Genomic DNA, 24438 nt, shown 5'->3' with positions numbered 1-24438 from the left:
GAGCCTCCTTTACTCCAGGCTAAACACCCCCAGCTCCCTCAGCCACTCCTCATCAGAACTGTGCTCCAGACCCTTTACCAGCTCCGTTGCCCTTCTCTGGACAAGTTCCAGCACCTCAAGGTACTTGTAGCAAGTGGCCCAAAATTGAACACAGTACTTGAGGTGCAGTCTCAACAGTGCCCAGTGCAGAGGGACAATCATCACCCCGGTCCTGCTGGCCAGGATACCACTGGCCTTCTTGCCCCCTGTGCACATGGCTGTATGGTTGGCAGTAATTCCAGAAAATAAAAGTATGAAAGCTGCATGAACAAGTTGGAGTAAATGATCAACTTAGAGATTGTCTTGCTTCATCCATGTCAGGAGCAGGTAATTGTCAAAGTAATTCCAGCTCTTTTTAAAAAAATCACCATTCTTCAAACAATGCAAAATCCTATGACATACACTGCCTGTGACTTCAGTAAATGCTACACTGATGGAACCAAAATGTTTTAAATGTTTACTCAGTCACTGATTATAAGCTGAAACATTACTACATCAAAAGTAGCTGTTCTGGTTGAGTAGAAAATGTCAAATGTCCAAGTGTGGGTCACTTCTAGTAGTAGATTATAATTATTTATTGATACTATAATCCCCAAAGAAAGAATATTATGCTTCTAAATTACTTAATTTAGAAGAATAAATACAAAACAGTTTAAAACACCAGTAATGGAAAACATCATATTTCTCCAGATAGTATAAATTTCTTAATTTTGTCCCACAACAGAATTTTTTTAGAATCTTTTTAAAGAATTTAAGGATATACAAGTATTGATGTGTACTCATTTTTTTCCACTCAAAGTTATGGTGGGTATACAGGCTGTCTGAAAAAAAAAAAAAAAAGGCAACTAAAACCATTCCACATAGGCAGGTATAGCTCTTACTGCACAATGGGTAAGTTACAAACACTTCCAAAGGCACCATTCCTAACAACAAATAAACAAAATTCTCACACACAAGCTTTCTTGAATGTCTCGACTTTAATGGAGTCAGAACAATTCTATACAACTATATACAGATGTTGAAGCATGACTAAATATCTATTACTTCCTACATACAATCAGCTGGAAATATGCCCCTAGGAAATACAAACACATGTTTGCAAGATTATTTTACTATTCTTGATCGTAGCCGTCGCTTGATGATTAGATGATCACTTTCCTTTTCTTTTTGTTCTACAAAGATCTGAAAAAGATGATATTAAATAGTGGTTACTCAGCATTTCAGAGACAAATGACATAGACTTCTAGACCTGTATGACTAACAGCATAGTTTTCCCCAGAATCTGTTTTCAGAATGAAATTTGCTTATTCATTGAAAGGGTGGTCAGTCACTGGAATAGGATGCCCAGTGGTAGAATCACCGTCTGGGGGATATGCTTTAGTGGTGGACACAGTGGTGCTGGGTTAACAGTTGGACTCAATGATCTTGGAGGTCTTGGAGGTCTTTTCCAATCTTTACAATTCTATGATTCTATTACCTTTTAGTCAGAGGTCTCCAGGATAGAGAGACTGTTTTAGTGCATCATAATGAGCAACAAATACCACAAACACACAAAATCCCATTTTTTTTTTCTGAACAAATACCAAAGTCCAAAGAAAAATGTGATCTGAAAGCAGCTTTCAGTTCTAATTTCTAATACTCATTTCGTGATACAAGAAGTGTTCAGAAGACAGTTTTTAGCTTAAATTTTTACAGCTTTCTCTGACTTTTCCAGGATTCAGTCTTTCACTTTTTCATTAACTTCCAAGTTTCTTTGCTCTTTTTGCTCTGCATTTCTACCATTTTCGTTTTCCTCTTATGGACAGCATTTTGGTTTCTGCCACATCCATTCATACAATTTACAGGAAATTCAACAGGATATCTTAGTATGGGCAAATGCTTACTAAAGCATGGGGAAAAAAGGATTAAAGAGAATGAAGGGATATACTTTAGAAGCAACAGAGCAAGAGATTCTCAGCAGTATAGTTACTGTGAAAACCATTCAGTTGGATTTCAGAAACAATACACAAACTCTGGCCTATAAGGCTTTTTATAGACTGGTTTAGATAGGGCAACACAATTTAACCACATCAAGAAGGCTATTTAAACTGTGTTTTGAAAAGCATGGATGTATCCACATGCTATTATGCCCAAATATCAGCTAGGCATAAATAGAATTCAAAAACACCTTACGTGCTCACTTGCCCTGTAACATTAATTGTACACGCAGACCTTTATCTTTAGTATTTCAATCATGTTATTCTAAATCTATGGATCCCTTAATGGTCTCTATGTCTATTCTCTCTTTATGTTACACTTAAATGAACTGCAGCTACTGGAAATACAAACTCAGACTTAGCAGCTGTAGCACAGGAAAAAGTAATCCTCCACATACTACAACTAAGATATCTATGAATCCAAATGTAAAGATATCTCCACGATTGTTGTATCACCTATACAGTAAGTCAGCAGTGAAAGAGAGAAGACAAGTGAGAAAATAGAGAAAATTAAGTAAAACAGCAGAAAAGACCAAAAGGAATGGTTAGGCAGAATCAAAAAGTAAGTTGTTATTTTAAAACCTCTTTTGCAACCTTCAGATTTGTTTTGTTCCCCTACTAGTTTATTTTAAACTAAGATTACAGAAAAACATTACAGTGGGCAAAACAGTAACCTGTAATCACTTACTGAAGAAACAGGGATATGTAGGGGGGAAGAAATGTTAGTTGAATACAGCTTTCTCTTAGCTCGTTTTGGCTTGAGCTCATCTTCTTTGACTTTTTCTGGTTCTGCAGACTTGGGAGAGCTTATTGTCTCAATCAGCTTCTTTGCTACAAAACAAGTTTTGTCATAAATACATGTCTTACTGGTTTTGTGAGCCTCAAAATTCATGAATAAAGAAAGCTTTATTAAAACAGTTTAAAATGAAACCGATGTAGTCTGAAGTTCAAATATAAAAATTCAGAAGTAGTATTTGACTACCACAGTTTTCTATAGCTGGAAGCAGTTTTCTGTATCTTCAGATGCAAAAGCTTAAAGGACACATTTAAATAGCACATTAAAAATCAACCAGGATTCAGATCTCACTGCAAGTTAAAGACTTCTGAATTGAACAGATTTAAATTCTTTGTGCTGACACAAGCATAAGGTAGAGTCAATTTTCTCTATATATTTGTGTAGTTTTATCAAATTAGTACTAGCTTTATAAAGAGAGGAGTGTATGCACTGGAAAGCAACAGGAAATCCCAAACAATACTCTTATACAAAAAGGAAAAAGATAAAGGACATGGTAATAAAGGTTATAAACCAGAACTCATTTGCTCACATCTAGTATTTTAAGGATGAAATTTTGAGTAGTCTGAATTTGGTTTCCATTGGTAATAAATGCTGTCCTCATGGAACCAATATAACAAACCTGACTTATGTCAGATAAATAAAGATGCAAGACAAGTTTTCAAGCTGGTACAGGAGCTTATTTCAACTGTCCACATTAAATAATGACTGACCCTGTTTTAACCAAATAAGTAATAGTATCTTTTAGAATTTAACATTGGCAATTTCTTGTGCCTTCTGCTAATTTTTTTTTTTAAACACAGTAATCCAGAGATCTTGTCTTACGGTGGAAAAGAATAAAAGTATATTCTTCAATGGAAAGTCCTAGACCTTACCAAGGCTACGTTCAAACTTAACAAAATCCATTAATTGCTCCATATTCAATTTAATGAAGTCTTCCAAATATTTTCATGAGACACTGGCTTTCAGATTCTGTAGAACCAATCTTCCCCTCTCACATACATCAAAAAACATTAAGAAGTTTCCATAGAAACAAGGCATTGCTTATAAAACACGGTAAGATTTGGAGTTTGGATTAATCTCTTGATTTTTTTAGAGCAGCAGGGCAAGTTTCTAATGTTGCCTTTACCTGTAAATAAGTACAAAGTAACTCTGGTATTCTGAGCCAAACAGCTATCATTGCTTTTATGATATGTGTGCACACATCCCACACTGCATCTTTCATTCCACCTGGTTTACCTTTCACACTTAATCTAAACTTTAGAACCACGTGCCCTTGCAGTCAAGACAAACTCTTCTACTCTGCTTTTCTGCAATGCCCAGAGAACAGGGAATAAGCCTTATTTATACTGTACAAACCTTTGGAGTGAATAATAGTAGGAGAACTTTGGAAAAAATCACCAAGTTTCTGGAGTGTCCCATCTTTCTTCTTAGTTGACTTTTTACTTAAAGTAGATTCTTGCTTTCTTAAGGAGTATTCTTTTCTAAGAGACTGAGCAGTCGACATCTGTATAGAAATACAAGTTTATTGTTTAAACTGAAAATTGACTTATCTTCCTGTTTAATTTCATTTTATTTTACTTCAGTGTTATTTTCAAGCTGACAGTTTAAGCTTTGCTACTAACACCTCTGTTCATTTTAGTAATGATACCACTACAGCAAGCAATGTAGACAACCTCATTTTATACCCAGAATTAAAAAAAACCACCGAAGTTTCACAGAATACATTTAAGGACATGAGTCATATAGGAAATAAATAGTTACCTTTTTGAAAAAGGCAGATTCAAAGTTATAGAGTATTTCATTAGACAAGATGGTCTAATTATAAATAAAGTAAGAAGAATCTGATTAGGCAAATAAATGTACTATCCAACCTCTGAATCTGCCCAGGTTTCCACTATGGCCTAAAATAATCTTTTTATAATTGCCATAAATATAGGTAATATAAACCTCAGTTTTAGTTCAAAGGCATTGTCTATAACATCACATTCTAATAGTATGCTCAAACTAGTCTGGGTAACTATTCAATATGTAACATCCTTCCCTTTGAATCATTGCACACTGCAGCTAGGACACTACATGTTCTTGGCAAATACAGACACTCGCTTTGGTTGGCTTACAGAATTTAGTAGAAAGGCAACATAAGTGTTTGAGGATCCTATTCAAGTACACAGATAAGGATAAGATACTGCCTCATAAGAATATTTGTTCCTTCAACAAGTCCACCTTTACAAAAAAGGCTAAACTAACTTCCAAAATGGAACAAAATCAAACCATTTTTTTGTTGCTTGTAGAAGGTGAATCAGCCACTGCAGGTTTTGCATTTCTCTTGTTCTCACTTTTCACAAAATCCTAAAAAATTAGGAAATTAGAAGAAATAATAATTGATACCAGTGACTGCATAACCAAAAGAAGCAATTTTACAGAACTGGTCTGTGATCCCACAGATCACAGCTAGAGACAGGAAGAAATGGCACCAGCAGGGAGAGAGAGAAATGTAAAAGGTAAAGAGAAAGTGCAAATTAGGGACAAGAGTCCAGAGTCTGATCAGTTGAAGTCTATGACCTTAATCAACACAGGCCAGAGATCCACCACTTGGGGGGGCACAAGGTTTAAATATACCCTACGTATATCCTTAGGATCTCAGTGAAAAATCAGAAGGATAGAGTTTAAGTAAATGATCAGAGTAATACACTGAAAAGCTCCACTACAGATTTCATCAGTTGGTTTAGTTCACACCTCGTTCATCTCTACACTCTTCCTTTTCCTTCTTGGCTTGAGCATTTTAACTGTAACTGGTGATGTGCTGCCCTGGTGCTTCACCTCCATCTTATTGGGTTGCAGAGGCGTGAACTGGATTTCCATCTCTGGTTTTGGGAACCGACTAGTTTTTCCATCTTCTGTGGACACTTCAGAAGAGTCAAGGACAACTTCAGAATGGTCCTGTAAGTATATGGAAATTTTAAGAAAACAAGTTTTAAAATAACTATGAGTTAAATAGTATTATACATATCCCCCCCACTTTTGCAGTGGATTGTGAAGTAAGCATTTTTATTTTCCAGCTGTTAGCTTCCAGAACACTTCCAATTGAAGTGTTCCAAAGAAATCTACAGCAGAGTATTTTAGCATTTTTTTTGTTAAATTTTTACAAGTTAATATTTGTATCTATGATCACAGAACTTTCCCTGCTGAACTTAACCTGATACTTTGTTTCCAAGTCATTTTCCTCAAGGGCAGAGACAACTAATCACAGTTTTCACAGCTAGGGGTAGCAGAATTGACATGATTTTCTCCATCTTAACTCTGCTGCTCCTTAGGAACTAGGCAGTAATAGCAGCTTTTGCAAGAAAAGTATAATCTTTCACCATCTTATCTTTAGAGAGCTCTCCCTTCACTTCTATAGTAGAGAAGTTAAATTGTGTAAGTAAGGTCCAACTGGCAAGCAGTCTGCCCTGCTATTGCTCACCCATTTAAAAGAATTTATATTTTTTCTCCAGCTGACATATCTAATAATCAGCCACTTCATATGCATCAGTGAGAGGTAAGTTTTCAAGAGTACACAGTTGAAGTCAGATGTAATTATTCACATAATTATATTATACAGCTTTTATTTCTACCAAAAGCCACTAAATCAGGTGATCTGATCATCAAGGCATTTGCAGAATAAAACTTTAGAATCATTCAGGCAATAGGACACATTTTATTCCCTACTGTGCATTTAGCAAAATTCGTGCTTCTGCATAAAATTTTCAAAGTTTTATACCAAGCTCAATTAATGAGAAGGCACTGCTAGGACACTGAGATTATGAATAATTCTCTTTACCTTCATCATATCTTACTGGAATACTTTTTCCAGCTACAGGACTAACCTTGCTTTGTTTTCCCACAAACTCTAAATACTTACAATGAGTAATATGAGAATATGCTACACTGTAAACCTCAAACCATTTTGAGTTTCCTAAAGTTACAGCAGAAAAGCTCCAAGTGCAGATAGCTAATGAACACTTAGGCTGAAAGACAACAGGAGTATAAGACAGTAACATCTGTTTCACAATGAGATCACGTGTCCTGGTGGGTATCACCAACAGTCCATCTACTTCAATACTCTGCCTCCAGGAATGGAAAACAGGTGCTTTGTAGGGATAACATGTGTGATCCTGGTCACCTTCTCATCTGTTCCATCAATACCCTTGCAGCACTCTCAGTTTTTGCATTAGAAATGTCAGAGTATCCATCTACAAATACATTTATACATTTCTACTATAATTTTTCCTAATCCCTGCTGATGGTATTGGTTTTCACCACCTTCAGAAGACCACTAGCTCCTTCATATAGAAATATGCTATTTTACCTGTTTAAAATAAACTCCTATTAGTTTCAGCAAGTACTGCCCATTTCTTGCAGGATTTTAGGAAGGACAGTTCTGCCTTCTGTTTACCCCCAACCATGACTTTTTTTAAGGCTCAGCTCCATGACCCTCCAGTGGCCTTAACCTCTTCTAATCAGAGTGCCAGCCTATTATCCTCTCCACACAAGGCAGGTGACACATATTGCCTTGATCATTTTAGCTCTTTTTCTCTCTCCACTATGATTTTCCTGAGAATTATTCGACTTCCCCCCAGAACTTTACCCCACTCACTTCAACACCATCGTAACAGTTTCTCACATAATGGTCACAGTAACAGACTCTAGTTATCCATAACATCAAGTATTGTTGCTACTGGCTTAAGCTAAGTACTTCAGCACTAACTGTTTACAACAGATCTTCTCTGTAACTGATTTTATAGCAAAAACCTAATTTTATGGTGATCTCTTAGCTGCTATTACAAAGCTACATTAAGCAGTAACCCTCCAAAGAGCTCATACATCACAAGCCTTATCTATACAGCACAAGCTGAATTGATGAAACAGCAAGAAACTAGCCATACAGTCCTACTTGCCAATAGACTGTAAAGAGATGAAGAGATGTATTTTAGCATTCAGTCAAGTTCTGCAGTAAGAGGAGAATCATATCTTGTAGCAGCCAGAGAAGGGACTGCTACGAAATCCATGTTCAGACCTGTTCATTATTAATTAGCAATGGAGCCACATAGCATCAATTCCATTTAGAAGGAGAATGACCTCATTAAATAGTGTTCATGACACATACAAGGGTTCAGTCAGAATCAGAAGTCTCTGTATAGTTACAACGCTTTTAATTTTTGTTCAGGAAATAGGTAAAATAGATATTCTCCTTGTGTTCACATCAAATATTATTTTGTTTTCGTTTTAAGTGGGATGCAAGATACTGCTTTGTTCTTGTGAACCCCCATATGGGCTGGTAGCTTTAATTACAGAATCGTCTTACCACATCATAGGTGACATCATGAAAAGTTGTTTGAGTTGAAATCTCCTTAATACTGACATACTCAAACTGAGGTGACACTACAAATACTATGTCTCCAAATCTCTAGAACCTGGATTAGTTAACCAGTTTTCCCTCATGTGTAGAAGTTCTATAATGTACAGAGAGATAGCATTCTATTAACTAAAGTACTCATTTTCTGAGAGAGAGTGTGAAAGAGAAGAAGAATGAGCAAGAACTGAAGATACAGCTAAAGTACAAAGAACTACAAAAATGTTTTAGGAGATTCCCAAAACTATATACAGAAATATATACTGAGAAAACAACAAAACTAAATTAATATCATTAGTACATATTTTCTATAAATTAAACAAACATACCTCTTTGCTTACAGACTGTGTAGTTTTATCTTGTCCTTCTTCAGGTAAAGGTACTTCTGACATAGACTGAGGGCTTTCACGGTTAATGTGTTGTTTCAATTCCTTTATAAAATCATCTTTCTCAGTCAATTGTTTTCTTAGTTCTTCTATGTCAGTTTCCTTACCCTAATAAACAAAGCAAAAATTGCCACAAATTGCAGGGCTGTCAGAAGAAAGTAATATATATCACAAGCATCATTATGTTTACTTGGTAGCATCAGTTCTATTACTGCAGGCTAAAACAGTCAGGTATCCAATACAAATCCAGTAATTTAATGCCTCTGTGTAAAGTGAAGAAAAGTCTTATAACAGTCTGGGGAAAATGTAATGCAAAACTCTTTGTTTTACTATACTTATTTAGAACAAGTTCACCTCCTATTTGTTCATGAAGTTCTTGGTGCTGTGAAAAAGGCAACAAATGTGATAGTTATTTCAGATATCCTGCCCAAATTCGCAATCAGAGCATTTATTTGCCCTATTTAATATTTTGAAACTTCAGTTACTATCACGAATTCTGTTTCAAGCAAACATAAAGCTTTTCTTCTTTAAATTATCTGCAAAAGGTTTTCATATAACAGTGTTTAAGAACAAAAAGGAGAGCCAGAATGCCAAGTGCAACGATACTGTTTCGCAGAATTAATGGATAACAAAAACAAACAAAAAATCACAAAGGAAGAAGACAGAGACAACTGACCTTTTCTGAAGCCTTTAGTGCAGCCTGTTTCAGCTCCTCTATTTCTTTGTCTTTTTGTGTGGTGCTAGAAGCCAAACTCTTGAGCTGTACTTCCAAAGCTTCTACTAGTTCATCTCTTTCCTCACGCCACTTTTGAAGATTACTATCCTTCTCTACCAGCTGTGCAGCAAGTCTTTCCTAAAGAGGGAAAAAGGATAGGTTAGAATAGAAGACCACTTCTACACAGTATCTGAACTGTTCTGGTAGTTTTGTTTTGCATAGTTCGTACTATTTTATGGTCTTAGTAAACTTAAGAGCCTATGCAGACCTTAAAAAGCTCACACAGAACTAGTTTCACTACAAATATGCAAAAGCAAACCATTTTTCAATTAGAAAATCTGTATTTATATTTATACTCTTTGTGAAGAGAATTTTTTAAGAACCACCACTCATGTTTGCTTGCTCAAAGATTTTGCTAGTAACAAGTCTCAGGTAAGAAAAGTCACAGATAAAGTGAAAGTAGTTCTAGTTCCTAACATCCTCCTGTACTGATTGCAGGTCCAGAAAGTAATTGCTAACTACCTCTAGATGCAAATACAGTTTTAGATTGTAGAGGTTCATATAAAAATTTCATATGCTTAAGAAATTACAACCTTGACACAGTCCAGGGACCAAGTAAGGCATCTTCGTTATTAACTATCAGTCACTCCAATGCTAGTGAAAACCCCAGCATATACATCAAGTATTTTTATTCTATGTCTGGAAAACGCTTTTTCTAACAACTTCTCTTCCTTTCTTGCTTGCCTTTCCTCTTCCTTCTAAAGTCTCACAAATTGTTTGCTTGGGCTTTTTCTTGTTTATTTTTTTTTAAGAAAATCCAAGCAAGAAATCTTATTTTCCAAAGTGAGCTTCCTTAGCTCCAGTAAGGAGCAATTTATTTTAGCATAGGTTATTTACTGGTGTTTTACATACAATATGAAATTTGAAGACTTCATAGTGAGGTGGTAGTAAAGGACAGAAAGGAACTGGCAAGGTAACTTTCATTATGTAGTAAGTTTTTTCATTTTATGATCCTCCTAGTTTTCCCTTTTCATATTGAGAAGATCTCATGTAGTGCCATATGAGAAAGTCAGGGAAGTCTGACAAAGGCCAGCTACCTCAAGTGCCCACACTGTTAACACTTGACATGACATTTGTTCTGTACTAAAGCTTTACACTAGAGGACTCTGCTGAGACATCCAGTCACTTACAATTTCTGCTTGTTGCTTTACATGATGTTCTCTATTCTCCACAAACTTTCTCATTTCTCTGTTGAGATGATTCTCAGCTTCTTTTATTTGATTTATGAGTTCCATTTTTTCCTCAAGCCACTTCTTTCTATCAGTTTGATACTTTGCCTCATTTTCCTATTTTGATGAAACCAGAAATAATACCATAGGTAGAAATAAAAAAAAAAAGACTTAAAATTCAGAATACCATTGAATTTCAAGAACATAACAGAAATACTAGCACAGTTCTATTCCAGCATATTCCCAAATGCAAGTATTACATTCCCATTTGGTCTTCCCTATTGAAAAAAATTTATCAATTTTCAGCACTTGTTATTCAGACTGGCAAATCTTCATGGAACAGAGGTGGTTTTTTCCTCAAAATGTTCCGGGTAAGTTACAAACACTATAAAACTTACACCAAAAGTAATGATAAAGAGACTCTTTTAACATACAAATCCCCAATCTTTTATGCTGCCTTAAAGGACATGTTAGAAAACTAACTTCTGCTTCATGACTGAAAGGTAAAGAATGCAGTACAGTTTGAAGGGAAGGCAGAGACAGCTCGTACTTAAGAATGTCACTTCAATCCACAGCAACCTTGTCTCCTCTATCACAGTCAAACCTCAGACATTCTACCTCATAAGACAGAAGGTACCTGTAAAGTTACTCAGAAAGAAAGTCTACTTTCTATTCCAAGGAGAATTAAAAGTAAGTTCTCTGCCTTACAGAAAGGGCTCACAGGTCATGCAGCAAGCACAAGATTTTGAAAGAGTTTGACTTAGCAACTGACAGGAAAGATGTTTGGAACAGATATCAGGAGTTGGATCAAGATAACTGTAAGAGGAGACCAGCTACAGAAGCACCTTGCATCGTAGTAGCATAATGCAGGGGACGGTGCACTTCGTTATGGGGCATAAGTGATGGGGCATAAGATATTACAAAGACACTGCATCCAGACTTCACTGCACTGGTGCACTGCAGCTTTCAGAGGAGGTTTCCTTTACCAGTGTAACAATTGGCCATATCATGCCCTCCCTTTTGAAGATACCGATGCAAAAAAAATTTAGACTCCTAAAGGTAAGTTATAGTTTTAAAACTATGTATGAATTCTGTGTTATATTTTACCTTCAGTTCTTTTTGCAGCTTCATTAATTCCTCATTTTCATTTATGGTTTTCTCATTTTCGCTCATCTTTTGCTGCCAGTCAGTATTGCTCTGGTTATTCAGCTCTCTGTATTTCTGCTTCCATGCTTCCAGTTCTAGTCAGAATACAAAACGAATTCACATTGAACTCGCATAGTTTTGAACACTTATTTGACCATGTTCACATCCTTCTACTAAAGTTACTTGAGTTTATTAGCTATGATCACAGACAACAGAACCTTTTCAAAGAAATTGCTGTGTTACATGAAAGTAATGCCTAAATAACAATTAACAAGTAAACCCAGAAATTTAAAGCAGCTATCACAATACACATTCAAAATAATTTTGCCTCCCTGACCCCATTTCATGAAGAGATTACCTAAAACTAATCTGTTGGTCTCTTCTAGTTTGGCTTCAAGCACTTGATCTTGTTCCATCTGAGTCTGTTCTTGTTCTTCTAATGTCATCCGCATATCTTCAATTATTTTTTCCTTTGCACACAGATCTAAAAATTTGAAAATTAATTTACAGATAAGCCTCCTCCTAGTTCCCACCATTGTCTCCCAAACTGTCTTGATTACAAGTTGTTTCCCCATTTCCTGAGATTAAAAGCTCCATTAGAAAGAAATAGGGCATCTCTACTGAACTGTTCAAATCTAAAATTTTTAAGTGATTCTGTTCTCAGAAACTTGATTTAGATGTGTTTCAGTGTTAAATGTCAGAATACAGTTTGTATGGCTATGAGAAACTAACCACTGTTCAACTGCTAAATGTTTACCAAATCTGCAGAAACTAATATTGTGCTAGTTCATGCTTTTGTTAAAACAGACAACTAAAATGGCAAATAAATCCCAGCATTTAATAAGTTAACACTGATACTTTCTCCAAGGCTTACATTTCTTATTCTGAGATTGTTTCTTTGCTTACTATATCTCTAATAATGATTCGATAAAAATATTTCTTGTGAGATTTTAATGTTCAAGTTGGAGTTTCTCGGTATTTTAAAATATAAATACATGAGACTCTCCAAATTTGTTCTCAACGTGACCACTCATTATGTTGACACTCCACATATACACACAAAAAAAAGGAACAACAATGGCTTTTTCTGACCTTCATGTGTCTTCTCGTACTGTTTGGAGATTTCTTCCAGCTTCTCATTATTCAACAGCTCCTAAATATCACATTGAAAGTAAATTAAAGAAAACATGTTGAAAGAAACAAATATATATGCTAGAAATTAGTGGTTTTTCATTGTGAATTTAATAAATGATGAATCAAGTATTTAAAACAAACAGTCCAAATAAGTAAGTTCTTCATATAATATAAAGCAGTATTCAAGTTGTTTAAAAAAAAAAAAAAAAAAAAAGAGGAAGACATTACAGGTAACATATCTAAGTGTCATTAATCAGAAACTCTTAAGGTATTAAGTATGTATTTGCTAGGCAGATTGTCAAATTGTTTTAAATAGAGCAATGTCCTGCATGAGAATTTCTTTAAACGTTTTTCATTCATCTGTTAAAACTAATTTCAGCTGGCTACTGTTTTACCCCAACCTGTATAAGCTTTTCTCCACCTGCTTGGAAAACTCAATATTGGATTAGTTGAAAAAATTAAGAACAAGGAAAATTTTAGGAAAAAAAATACCTTTTTAAGTTTCAGGATTGTGCGCTGTTTGAACTCCAATTCTTCACTAAACTGGCTTTTAATTTGCTCCAGCTCATTAACTTTTTTCCTCAGAGTTTTCTCCTCAGATTGCATTGTACACACCTGCAACAAGACAGCAAGCAAAACTAACATTTAGTTATAAGCCTTCTACAATCTCTGTCAGATAAATAACCAATTACTTTAATTAAGAGTCAAATTTTTGCAAGTATCTTAGCTAAATTCCAGGGGCTGGTAGAGCATTATACTGTAGATCCTTCTGAGGAAAGTATTTTAACCATAGAGAATTACATTTGAGAGGAGGGGGGAAAAACCCAAACCCAACCAACTTGACAAAAATTCCACCCCTTAAAAAAACACCACAAAACCCAAATAAAGGAAAAACCCCCACTCTGAAAGCACAACAAAAAAACCCCAAACAAACCACAAACCAGGAAAGAGCCTAATTATGCTACAATTTGCTGTCCTTTAAAAAAAGTTTTCTGACATGGGACCTTATCCACTCCTTGCTATTTCTCAAGCAGAGGATTATACACTGAATGTTGAGTAGGAAAGGCTGCTGTGAAAATGTTAATACTCTTTAACTTCCAAGGTTAAACTCTTGCAAGTTTTTTGGATTTTAAGTTTTTGCAATATCCCATGAGGTTCTAGAAAAACCAAAACTTACTGCCTGCTAACTTTTACCAATGTTAATTGTCGGTATTGAGTTATTCCATTTATTAATTTCTTCTCCCCAACCTTAATAGGAAACATAGCTCAGATTTAAAAGTCTCTAGAAGTTAGTGCTTTCCTTTTCTGATTAATCTATCTTTTTCTCTCAGAGATCAGCATTTTCCACAAGTCTGAAGTCAGCACAAATAACAATGTAAGATTACTGTTGTTACAGAGATTATAAAATCTTCTCCATAATCAGATTAGTCATAGCTTTCACAACTCTTTCTCAAGGGTATTAATAAAAATTCACGTGACCCTTCAATATCTTTACTAATCTGTGTTCTAACATCTGGTCTTTAGTTTACAACTTCAATGGTTATGTAATTTAAAATTCAATGTTACTGTAGATATATTGCTCAAAGTAGCCTTATTATGAATCACTTTTAACATTTGTAGCTCGAGATTTGTGAAAACCAGTTTTAATAACAGAACCCCAGGCCCAAACCTGCAGAAGAAACATTTTGCCTATGGTTACCAACCTCTTTTTGTACTTGCTGAATTTGTTTCTTGGCATCAGATAGTTTCTCTTTCAAATCTGTATATTCTTCCTCTTTCCTCTGCAAATCTTTCTTCAAACTTTGTACAAGAGCAGAGCTCTCAGAAAGATCTTTACGTAGCCTTGGGTTAGAAATAAATAACGTTAATCTTACACATCTCAAAAACAGCTTTTACACATTAACTCAGGCTCTTTCCCAGTTTTATTGAAGAATAGAATCTTGGCTCTAGCAGATCAATGACAAACTTTATAACTGTACTTTTGTATTTCAATTTCTTCTTATATGATCCTGAAGTAACAAACTGCTCAGATTCATTTCTAAACACTGACATCTTTTTAAATATTACTTTTTTAAGCACAGTAGAGCAAACATTTATAGCACTAGGTGACCATACAAAGTAACAAAATGGAACAAGACTAATATCAAACAACTTTGAACTTGATAACTACACATCCCAGTCCTTGAAAGGATCAAATAAATAAAAATTCAAATAAAAAACCCCAATAACATAGCAGCAAATGCTGCCCTCACAAGTGCTACAAAGCAAAAAATAAGTTTGATGGGTTCATTTTTAAACGGTCACATTTATTTCAAAGAGTTTACAGTAAGACATCCTGGATTTTTACCCTTGAACTCACTAATAGAAGGTTTTTTAGATAAGTGACAATACAATACAAGGCCTTACAAAAGGAAAACCTTTCAAAGCTTTACAAGCATAGGGTTGGGGATCATCAGACCTTCATTCTAAATTGTACTTTGGAGTATGTGCAGGTACTCAGATACAGCACTAAAGAAACTAAAGTCAGTAGAAGGGCTACATAGCATCTTAAAGCTATTTTTACATAATTATAATTTTTTACCATATAACAAATATAATCTCTCAGATACATGCTATCTTTTATTTCTTAAAGACTTAAAAAGTAGAGGGAGGTGAAGAAAGTTCTACCCTCCTATGACTATTATTCCTTCAAGTCTTACAGTAGATTTTGTTCACCTAGAATAGCTATTACCAAACCCAACTGTTTATTGTTGTTTACTCCCTAGGTTTTTTTTTTCTTTCTTCTTTTCCTTTTACCACCCAGTCCTTTCCAAAGACAACAATGCCTACTTTGGTACATTAAACTATATGTGACTTCTTTCAGAAAGGGTATGCAACAAAACTATTAGAAATCCCCAAATAATTAATTTCCTTGTATGCATTCCCCCACTCAATAGTTCCACATGATTTAGATCTATATTTTTGAAAGAATAAACAAACAGGTGGGGAATTCAAGTAGTGCATTGAAACTTTTCAAAGAAGCAGTTTGTTTAATCAAGTTTATAAACAAGAAAATGTGTTATGTCAAAATAAATTGATGTTGACATAAGGGATTTTTAACTTAGGTCTATTGGCAAAGGGTTATGAGTAATCTCATTATTTACTTACAATTCTATAGATTGTATTTGCTCATTCTCATTTTTCTCCTTTTCCTGAAGAGCATGTTTCATGTTCCCCAAGCTGTTTGTCAACTGCACAACTTCATCCTTCAGATTTGCTTCTTGATCATTCAGTTCTTTCAGTTTTTTGTCCGACCTGGTACATTTCTCTTGGAGAGCTACTGTACTACTTTGTAGATTTAAAATAGTAGATTCTTTTTCTTTAAGTACTTCTTCTAACTTTTTTATGCTGTCATCTTTAGCTTCCAATACACATTCAAGATCTCTTATTTTTCCCTCGCATCCATTAACTTTCTCCTGAAACTGTGCAATTACTCTCTGATCTTCTGCAGCCTGATTTTCAAAATCCTGAGTTTTCTTCAGGATTTGCTCTTGTAACTGGCTCATAATATCTTTTTCCTTTACAGACCGATCATCTTGACTTGCAAACTCATTTAATTTGATTTTTAGTTGATTATTGTAATTCTCACTGTCATTAAGTCTCTTCTTTAAGTCTGCAACTTGTTGAAGCAGTTCTTGAATCTGATGACTTTTTTGTGAAGAAGCCTTAATCACAATTTTGCATTCTTCCCAAATGGTTTCAATACTGTGGTGAAAGGAGCTCCCCTGTCCTAGATCTGCTGTAGAAGCAGTTTGGAACTGCATAGATACAGGACTCATTTGAGCTGTCTGTGGTTCATCTTTTTGAGGGTCTAAGGAGTCCTTTAGATTAACTAAATCAGTATCCAGAGTGTAAGACTCTAAGTGACATTTATACAGCTCATCTACTCGGGACTGCATTGTTTTAATTTGGGACACTTTATCAATTATATTTTGTTCAGCAGCTGTTACTTGGTTATTTAGCTGAATAATCTTTCCTTCTTGTTCCTTATTTACAGCTTTCTGTTTCTCCAATTTGGAAACAGTCTCCTGATAGTCAGCTTGACATTGCTGAAGCTCTTCACTTAAGCCATAAGCCCTTTCTTCAGAAGCAGACAGCTTGAGATGCAAGCTTGTTATCTGCCAACTTAACTCTTCTTTTTTATTTTTTTCTCTTTGGTATTGTTCTTCAAGTGCAGCTATCTGACCTTCCAAGGTTTCAGTTCTTTCCTTCAGTGCCAGTATTTCCGCATAGGTCTCAGAATTATTAGTTCTCTTTGAATGAAGAGAGCAATTTTCCCATCTCCCTGTCTTATCTCCTAAAAACAAAAACAAAACAACATCAACAATAAAAAATATCCATAGAGCTCAGATTGATTAAAATCAATAGTGTAAGTCTCTAGCAATACAAGCTGCAATTGCTCTACAGAAAATAATCACTGTCTGAAAGCCACACCCTTACAGCATTTTGGAGTCTTGAAGTAGTTAAAGCCCTGTGAGCTGTTTTACTTGCAATAGATCCCTCTTGGTCTTCGAGGCATAATTTGCAGAAAGAGGTGTGCAGAAGACTTAAAAAAATTTGTTATGGTTCTAGAGTAAGGCTCCAGCCTTTACTCTATACCACTAGCAGAAAAATCTAGCTGGTTTTACTAGTATTTATAACACCTATGAGCTAGATAACAATCACAGCTATATCTAGTTTCCACCTTCACTGATTCAACAACCCCTTTAAATAGAATCAGCAATTACCCACCCTACATTTAGCAGATCAATGCTGTTGTATGCTTTTCTGAGAAGTTTTATTCACACCCAATATCATGTTACTTTAAAAGTAAAGCTAAAACTCCAGCATGCTTTTTGTTTGATTTTTTTTGTTTTGCTTAGTGTTTGGAACCTTCCCCTCTTCTTTGTTCAATAGGTTTCTAAACTAGATAAAAGGATAACTATTAATGCCCACACCTAATATGTTGCATGTAAAGTTCTCCATGAAAGACTTATAACATATTAGCCCAACTCCAAATTTCCATAAGCATTTTATTAGCTTGACTCTTTTTTTCTCAAAGTAATGAGCAATTCTAACTAAAAATCACATGTATTTCATCACCTTCAAAAATTACTCTGGCTGTATTTCACAGAAGTGTTTTAGAATCCAGTTGTGTCCTTTTAGTGACATGCATTTTAGTATTAAATCAAGCCTGACTAAGGATTAGGTCATCATAACTATGTACTACAGGAAGATAGTATGGATTCTTGTGACTACTGCAAGCACAGTAAGGTGGAGTTCAGCCGTCATCTCACTTTGGGAGCATCAAGCACATAGGTACATGTGTACTGCATGGAAACATCCTCTGAACAGATCCAGCAAGTTTTATAGTCTCTAATTTGAGTCACTAACAAAAAATCATGCTGAAGCATTAGCAGCAGTGTTTTGGTATTTAGTGATTAAAGTCCTCAAGACACTTCTTTTCTCTTGCTTTTCTGTAGCTTTTATGTTCTAATAAGACACATCAAGTGCTCCTGCTAGATCAGCCACAACAGCAGGTTTACTGTGGCATATAAAGTCATACTTTTAAATCCTAAAAGATTAAAAACTTTGGATTTAGGAAATGGTTCTCTGAAAGCTCAGTTGTGCAGACACAGGAAAGCATATCAGACAAAATACCACATATTCCTCACACTAGACTGGAATTGTGCATACTTCACTAAAAGGGAGAGGTGCTGAGGTGTCTTAAGACAGACTTTGTCAAAACCTCTAGTCCTTAGCTTCAAATGACACTTACTTGAAATAGTTTTACATCAGAAACGCCCTATTGGATCACACACCAGCAGCTGACTTAGCCTAATATTTTTACCTCCTTTTGCTACTATTGGTAGACCCAGCCACTTCCTGTGGAACTTCCCTGACATTGAAGAACTGAGACAACACAACCCTCCTTAACCCTCTCAGTCATGAACGTGGTGGCTGTCAGCTTGTCTAGCCATGCCTGGAATATGAGAGTTATCTGCCTCTCCCACCCTCTAGGGTAGTAAATATTAGAAGTTCAATACCCAGGGCAAGAAGTGCTTCGTTCATAGAATCACAGAATATCCTGAATTGAAGGGAGCCACAAGGATCATCGAAAGTAGCACTGCTCTCCAGCCTCTCATTCCCTAGCCTATATGTACATCCAGGGTTGCCCTGTTCCAGGTGCAGAATCCAGCACTTATCTTTGTTAAACTTCTCACAGTTGGTGATTGCCCAGCCCTCTAATTTGTCTAGATCTCTCTGCAGGGCCTCTCTGCCTTCAAGGAGTTGACAGTTATCATTGGCAAACTTACTTAGCACAGTTTTGGATCCCACATCCACATCATCAATGAAGATGTCAAAGAGAATGAGGCCTAGGATGGAGCCCTGCAGAGCCCCACTAGTGATGGGTCACCACCCTGAAGTAAACTGTAACACTTTGCACCATAAACTTAAAACTGACCTACCACAATGAGTGTTCCCACATTCTTTTGCTGCACACTGTAATGAATGGTAGTCCACCATTCAGTTTATTCACTGTCTGCAGCCTCAGTTTTCTGTGATCATGTGAATTTCACAATTCTTGTTTTACAGAAAGAGGTCTTTCACCCTTCTGTCACATATGCTTTCCATAGTTCTATGAGACAGTGAAGCTGAGCTGGGTAGAGGCAGACAGCCCTTGTAAGTACCATTTTGTACAAGTCCCATATAGCTCACTTTTGCTTATTAATAGACTTTATTCACCTGATATGCTCACAGATAAAGCAAGAAAAGCAAAAGGATTGAAGGTGCAAGCCTAAGAGCTGTACAAAATATATAATTTGTGAATTTAAAATAATTTTACTTCCATTCAAGTGAAAAGCTTTTCTCCTTTGCCAGCACTCTCACCTTGACCAGAGCTGGTGTGTTCACACTCATGGATACAGAAAGAAACACCAAGTTTTGCAGCACATACTGTATGACAGAACAATCAATAAGTCATTGACAACCCTGAGGCTTGCTTAGGTAATGTTCAAAAACTTGAGCAGGAGATGCCACTTTCCATGAAGTCCAGCAATAGCAAGTTTAGTACAAAAATTACTGTTAAGAAATTGCCTAAGAACTACAGCTGGGTCTGCAAGTTCATACACAGATGAGAAAAAGCATCAGAAAGGAAAGAGTCTAAAAACTAAATTTTATTTAAAGCACTTAGGAGTAAACAATATAGGACCTTCTGTAAAATAGTTTATATTTACAGAACAGTTATTTCCATTTACAGTTTAATGTAGCAGATCTCTTCCTCATAACGCGACGTTTACGCTTCACAACTTTTTGCATCTGTTCTGGATTAGTAATCAAGTTTTTTTTGAAGACCCCCTGTTGAGCGATGTTAGAAATTGTACCTTTCTTTGTAGGTGGCTCTTCTTCCACAGTAGACTTATTTTCCAAGCAACGTTTTCTTCCCACTTCCAGTACAGTTTCCTCACAGTCCTTCAATTGGCTGCTTTCAATCACTTCATTGGAGTTCTTTTCTGCTAATTTTCTCTTAATGATAGTCAGAGTGTTGTCCTGTGTTAAAATAGCATCAGTTACTTTTAAGTGGTCAATTGATGCAACTTCAAAGGCTTAGTAGTTTTTTATATACAAATACTTTCACAAAACTATCTGGGCAAGGTGTATAGGGGTTGTCAGAGGAAAAAGTCAGTTACAGATCAGTTACTTAAACCAAAAGCCAGTACAACTCATAATACTAATAAACTCAATATTCTGCACTCTACAGGAATCAGAGCAAAAAACTGGGAAACTACAAAATGCAAGACTTACGTGTAAGAGAAGTTAGTTTACCATCTGAAAATAGTTTTCAATGTCAAGAGCTGACAAAATTCCCAACTTGTTCAAAGGTCAAACAGTCAGTTCTACAAGTTAATCACTTTCTTATCATCATTGGCAGAGTTGGGAGCTTTAACATCCTTTAGCAAAGCCACAAATCATTTCTGTCATGACATATCTGATGCAGTTTGAAAGCCCAGTCAGGTCTGCCATACATAGATATCTATTTGACTACTCTATTAGACTTGAGATTTGTGGTCATGTTTAAAATTTCATGCCACACAGTCTCATAGAAACACTGGACAGTTAAAGCCTTGCTCTTGGAAGAAGGAGTAAGAAGTCACCACAACTCTCATCACTCTTGGATCATTCATACTATTGAAAAGTTAAAGTGCTGTGGGGCAGAGAGAGAGAATACAAGATTAAGTATGGTCAAAGTTTTAAATTTACAGTGGAAGAGAGAAACGGATCAGAGTGCTGACTAAGTTTCATTTAAAATCTTCTCAGAGCTATTTCAGGTTACTGGACATCAGGTTCAAAAAAAAAAAAAAAAAATATCCCCAAACCCCCTAACTGCATGTTTTGATCTTTTTTTTAAGCCTGTATATATTCAGTCAAGCTAGTCTTCTGGCATTCAGGATCTATCAATAGACTAGACAGTTCTAAGTAGTATTAATCACATCAAAAGCAGATACCCATGTCATACCTGCTTAGTCCAAACTCTGCTCAGTATATTCCTATTATTGCTTTTCCTTTGCAAGTGTGCATGCATGGTGGTGGTGGGTGGAATGTGATGATTTTTTATTTTTGTCTATTTACAGAATGACTGTTCTTTTCACATTATTAGTTTCTAACTTCAATTAAAATTGGCCTTTTGCTGCAACAAAACCTCCTTTTTTATCTCTTTGATTCAGACAAAAAAAATAGACAGTGATGCATTTCCGCTATTTTCACCGTTCAAGTTCTCACACTGTGGCTGTTATTTTTTTAATGGCTCTTAAGAGTCTCATCTAGAATTCTCCAATAATAAGTTCAGACCACTGCTTCTGAAAGTCCCATTTTTCACGCCCACACACACATTTTGTTGTGGCTTTAGTTTCAGTGCCAATTGACCTGCTACTATTTCAAGCAAGTAGCAAGTATTTACAGAACATTTCAATTTCCCAAAGCAGCTAAGTCCATTATAAGCATACAGAAAGATTTTTTTGTATAAAGACAATTGAGATGTCTAAGACTTACATTGTCTTTTCTGGTTTCTTCTGAACAGGTCATCAAACCTTGTAGTTTCATAATAACTTTATCTTTTTGCTCCACAATGTCTATTAGTTCTTGAATCCTTTTATTCTGTAGATTCATTTTCTTGGAAAAGAAAAAAAAAGTAGTTCAGGTAGTGTTAAATTGTTGAATTATACCATGCATTTAGAAGCAAGATTAGTTAAATTATGTTTGATATATGAAAAAAAAAAAAAAAAGCTCGAAGCACACTGTAATAGCATTTTAAGTTATTGGAACTTAGTATTAAAGCAAATAATTTTGCACAAAAATTTTTTATGAGAAACTTACCTCAGTTGCGTCTTTAAGTTGCTCAGCAGACTCATCCAATTTAATCCTCTGTGTTCCAAAATCTGTAACAGGAAAAAAGTCTGCATCAGGTAATCAGCCCTTACATAGTTTACTCAGTAATTCATTCTTTTGGATCTTCTGGTACCTCAGTAGTTTTTGAATAGATTTATTTTCAAGTTGACTTCTACTTATAGGACACATTTCAAAGTTAAGTTTTTTGAACAGGAAAATTGGGCCTTGCAACCCATACAAAATACAGATCATGTCAAAAGACCTCTGCTGAAATCATATGACGAGGTACTGCTAGTTTTTCCTCCACGAATGTTTCACAGGATACCTGAAAACACTCATCAGCAAAACATAAGAGAAGTATAAGCATTACAATCAGGAATCAATAATTTGGATGTTTTACCCCACGATTCCAAAGTCTGCGATTGATAGTTTGAAGTTTTGTCTTAAAAACCAAATAACCAAGGCCTGAAAAATTGTTTAACCTGAACATATAAAAAGAAAAAAAACTGATCACCACTGCTATACATAAGATTTGGCTCCAAAATCCTGCTCAACTAGATTATTATTTCTATTTCACAGCAGTCAGCAATTTCTTTTTTTGTCTCTTTCACATCACTCCTAGACCCAGTTTACCTTTGGTTTTCTCTGCCAGCTGTTCTTTGGTCTCAATTAGTTCAGTAGTGATTTTTTCTAGCTGTTTTTGAAGCCATCCTATAGTTTGCTGTGGGTCTTCTAGCGACAAAATGTATTGGTGTGCTGCTTCTGCCTGATTTTTTATATCGGTGATATCATTCTGCAGAGACTCAATAATGCCTTCAAAATCAAAGCAGATACCTGGCCCTGTGCTATGTTCTTCATCCTGAAAGATAATTTATATCCATTTAGAAATGGCAAATAATTACACAAAAGCCATTATTTCTACAGAAAATTTGGAAGACCATTACAAATTCAAACATATAAGTACTGTTAATTCTGACTTCAAAACTATCTTGAAGATCCATATGCATTTTGATTGCCAGTTTCTGTCTATCTTCACACACAAGTGTCCAGTATCAAGTAATAGCTACTTTTTATAATATTTAATGACCCAACATTACAGTCCACTTTATATGTCCATAAACATATCACCTCCAACTTTACTAAAAAAGCTAGCATTTTTTAATTCAATGAGAATATTGCATGAACACAGCAAGCAAACAGTTTTAGAAGGAATACACCAGAAATTTTCAGGTATCAGTAAAAGTTTCTGAGGTCAAACAATTTTCTGGTAACTTAATGTGAAAGTTGAACTCAAAATACTGACTTTATATCTTTCTTCTTTGTTTCTTAAAAACAAAGGATTTCAAACTCACAAGAGACAGCCTCAAAGTAAGAACCGAGTTATGACTTATGTGTATGGATAATTCTCATTGTTTCAGTTGTAGCTACAACTGCCCTGAGAGGAATCTGTGTTCACTCCAGTACAGTCCATATATAGGGCCTAAGAAATCAAGGATTGTAAATAGGCACATAATGCAATGGATTTTATATCATAATTGAAGTTTTCCCTCAATTTCTTTGTATATAGGAATTTTCACTTTGTGTTGGAGAAATGCAGAAAACTCCAAAGATTCCTAAATCCCAAGGTTCAGCAACCCCATTATTAAATGGGATAAATATATCTTTCTGAGGATACAGTTGCACTGCATGCAATTCCTTGAAACTATTCTTCTAAATCTTAAATATCATTATGATAACAGGTAGTGAGTAAAAGGGACATTTAGGGAAGACAGATAAAAATACCAGAAGTCCAGTTTGCTCACTGCCAGGTTGATCTTCTAATTCCTTTTTTTCATCTGCGTTTTTAGGATAACTATTTGCAAGTTCCTTGAAGATTTCCAGGCGTTTTTCAGCATTTTCTTCAAGCCGTGCTCGTTCATGATCAAGGCACTCTCTGGGGCAGGAAAAATAAGTCAGTTAAAAGCTAGCCAGTATCAGATGCTAAAAAGTTATAAATACAGCTGTTTATAAACAAAGATGTTTTCTTCTTTATTTTGGCACAGCAAAACAATACACAAAATAGTGCTGCTACACCAAAACAGAGGTATATTTCCCACACAGACACACCTCTAAAGAACAAGAGGGAGACAAATATACAGATTACGGATAGCACTTAACAAAAAGCATTTTTTCCTAAGCTTCTTGAGCCAGAATATCTGTTTGGAGTATCGCTAAGACCAA

The 24438-nt window shown here is 35.5% G+C and overlaps 1 protein-coding gene across 3 annotated transcripts in view; it reads right to left on the bottom strand.

The window, feature by feature from the left end:
* Positions 1-997: 997 nt before the first annotated feature.
* KIF20B (kinesin family member 20B) overlaps positions 998-24438 on the bottom strand; it is a 37841-nt gene continuing 14400 nt past the window's right edge. For all 3 annotated transcript variants that reach the window (XM_027648148.1, XM_027648149.1, XM_027648147.1), the window contains 19 exons: positions 24001-24151; positions 22852-23077; positions 22207-22268; positions 21883-22002; positions 20217-20382; positions 15961-17149; positions 14517-14655; positions 13306-13428; positions 12772-12832; positions 12038-12163; positions 11641-11774; positions 10495-10650; positions 9266-9442; positions 8533-8697; positions 5548-5751; positions 5083-5160; positions 4168-4315; positions 2704-2846; positions 998-1221 (listed from right to left, as the gene is read on the bottom strand). In XM_027648148.1, coding sequence (XP_027503949.1) covers positions 1144-1221; positions 2704-2846; positions 4168-4315; positions 5083-5160; positions 5548-5751; positions 8533-8697; positions 9266-9442; positions 10495-10650; positions 11641-11774; positions 12038-12163; positions 12772-12832; positions 13306-13428; positions 14517-14655; positions 15961-17149; positions 20217-20382; positions 21883-22002; positions 22207-22268; positions 22852-23077; positions 24001-24151 — 3646 coding nt within the window. In that variant the 3' untranslated portion in view covers positions 998-1143. The remainder of the gene's footprint in view (positions 1222-2703; positions 2847-4167; positions 4316-5082; positions 5161-5547; positions 5752-8532; positions 8698-9265; positions 9443-10494; positions 10651-11640; positions 11775-12037; positions 12164-12771; positions 12833-13305; positions 13429-14516; positions 14656-15960; positions 17150-20216; positions 20383-21882; positions 22003-22206; positions 22269-22851; positions 23078-24000; positions 24152-24438) is intronic.

The sequence above is a fragment of the Corapipo altera genome, unplaced genomic scaffold (genome assembly GCF_003945725.1).
Source record: "Corapipo altera isolate COAL_440 unplaced genomic scaffold, ASM394572v1 56, whole genome shotgun sequence".
NCBI lineage: Eukaryota > Metazoa > Chordata > Aves > Passeriformes > Pipridae > Corapipo > Corapipo altera.
Note: the sequence above shows the minus strand (reverse complement) of the source record. Positions and strands in the feature narration are given on the sequence as shown.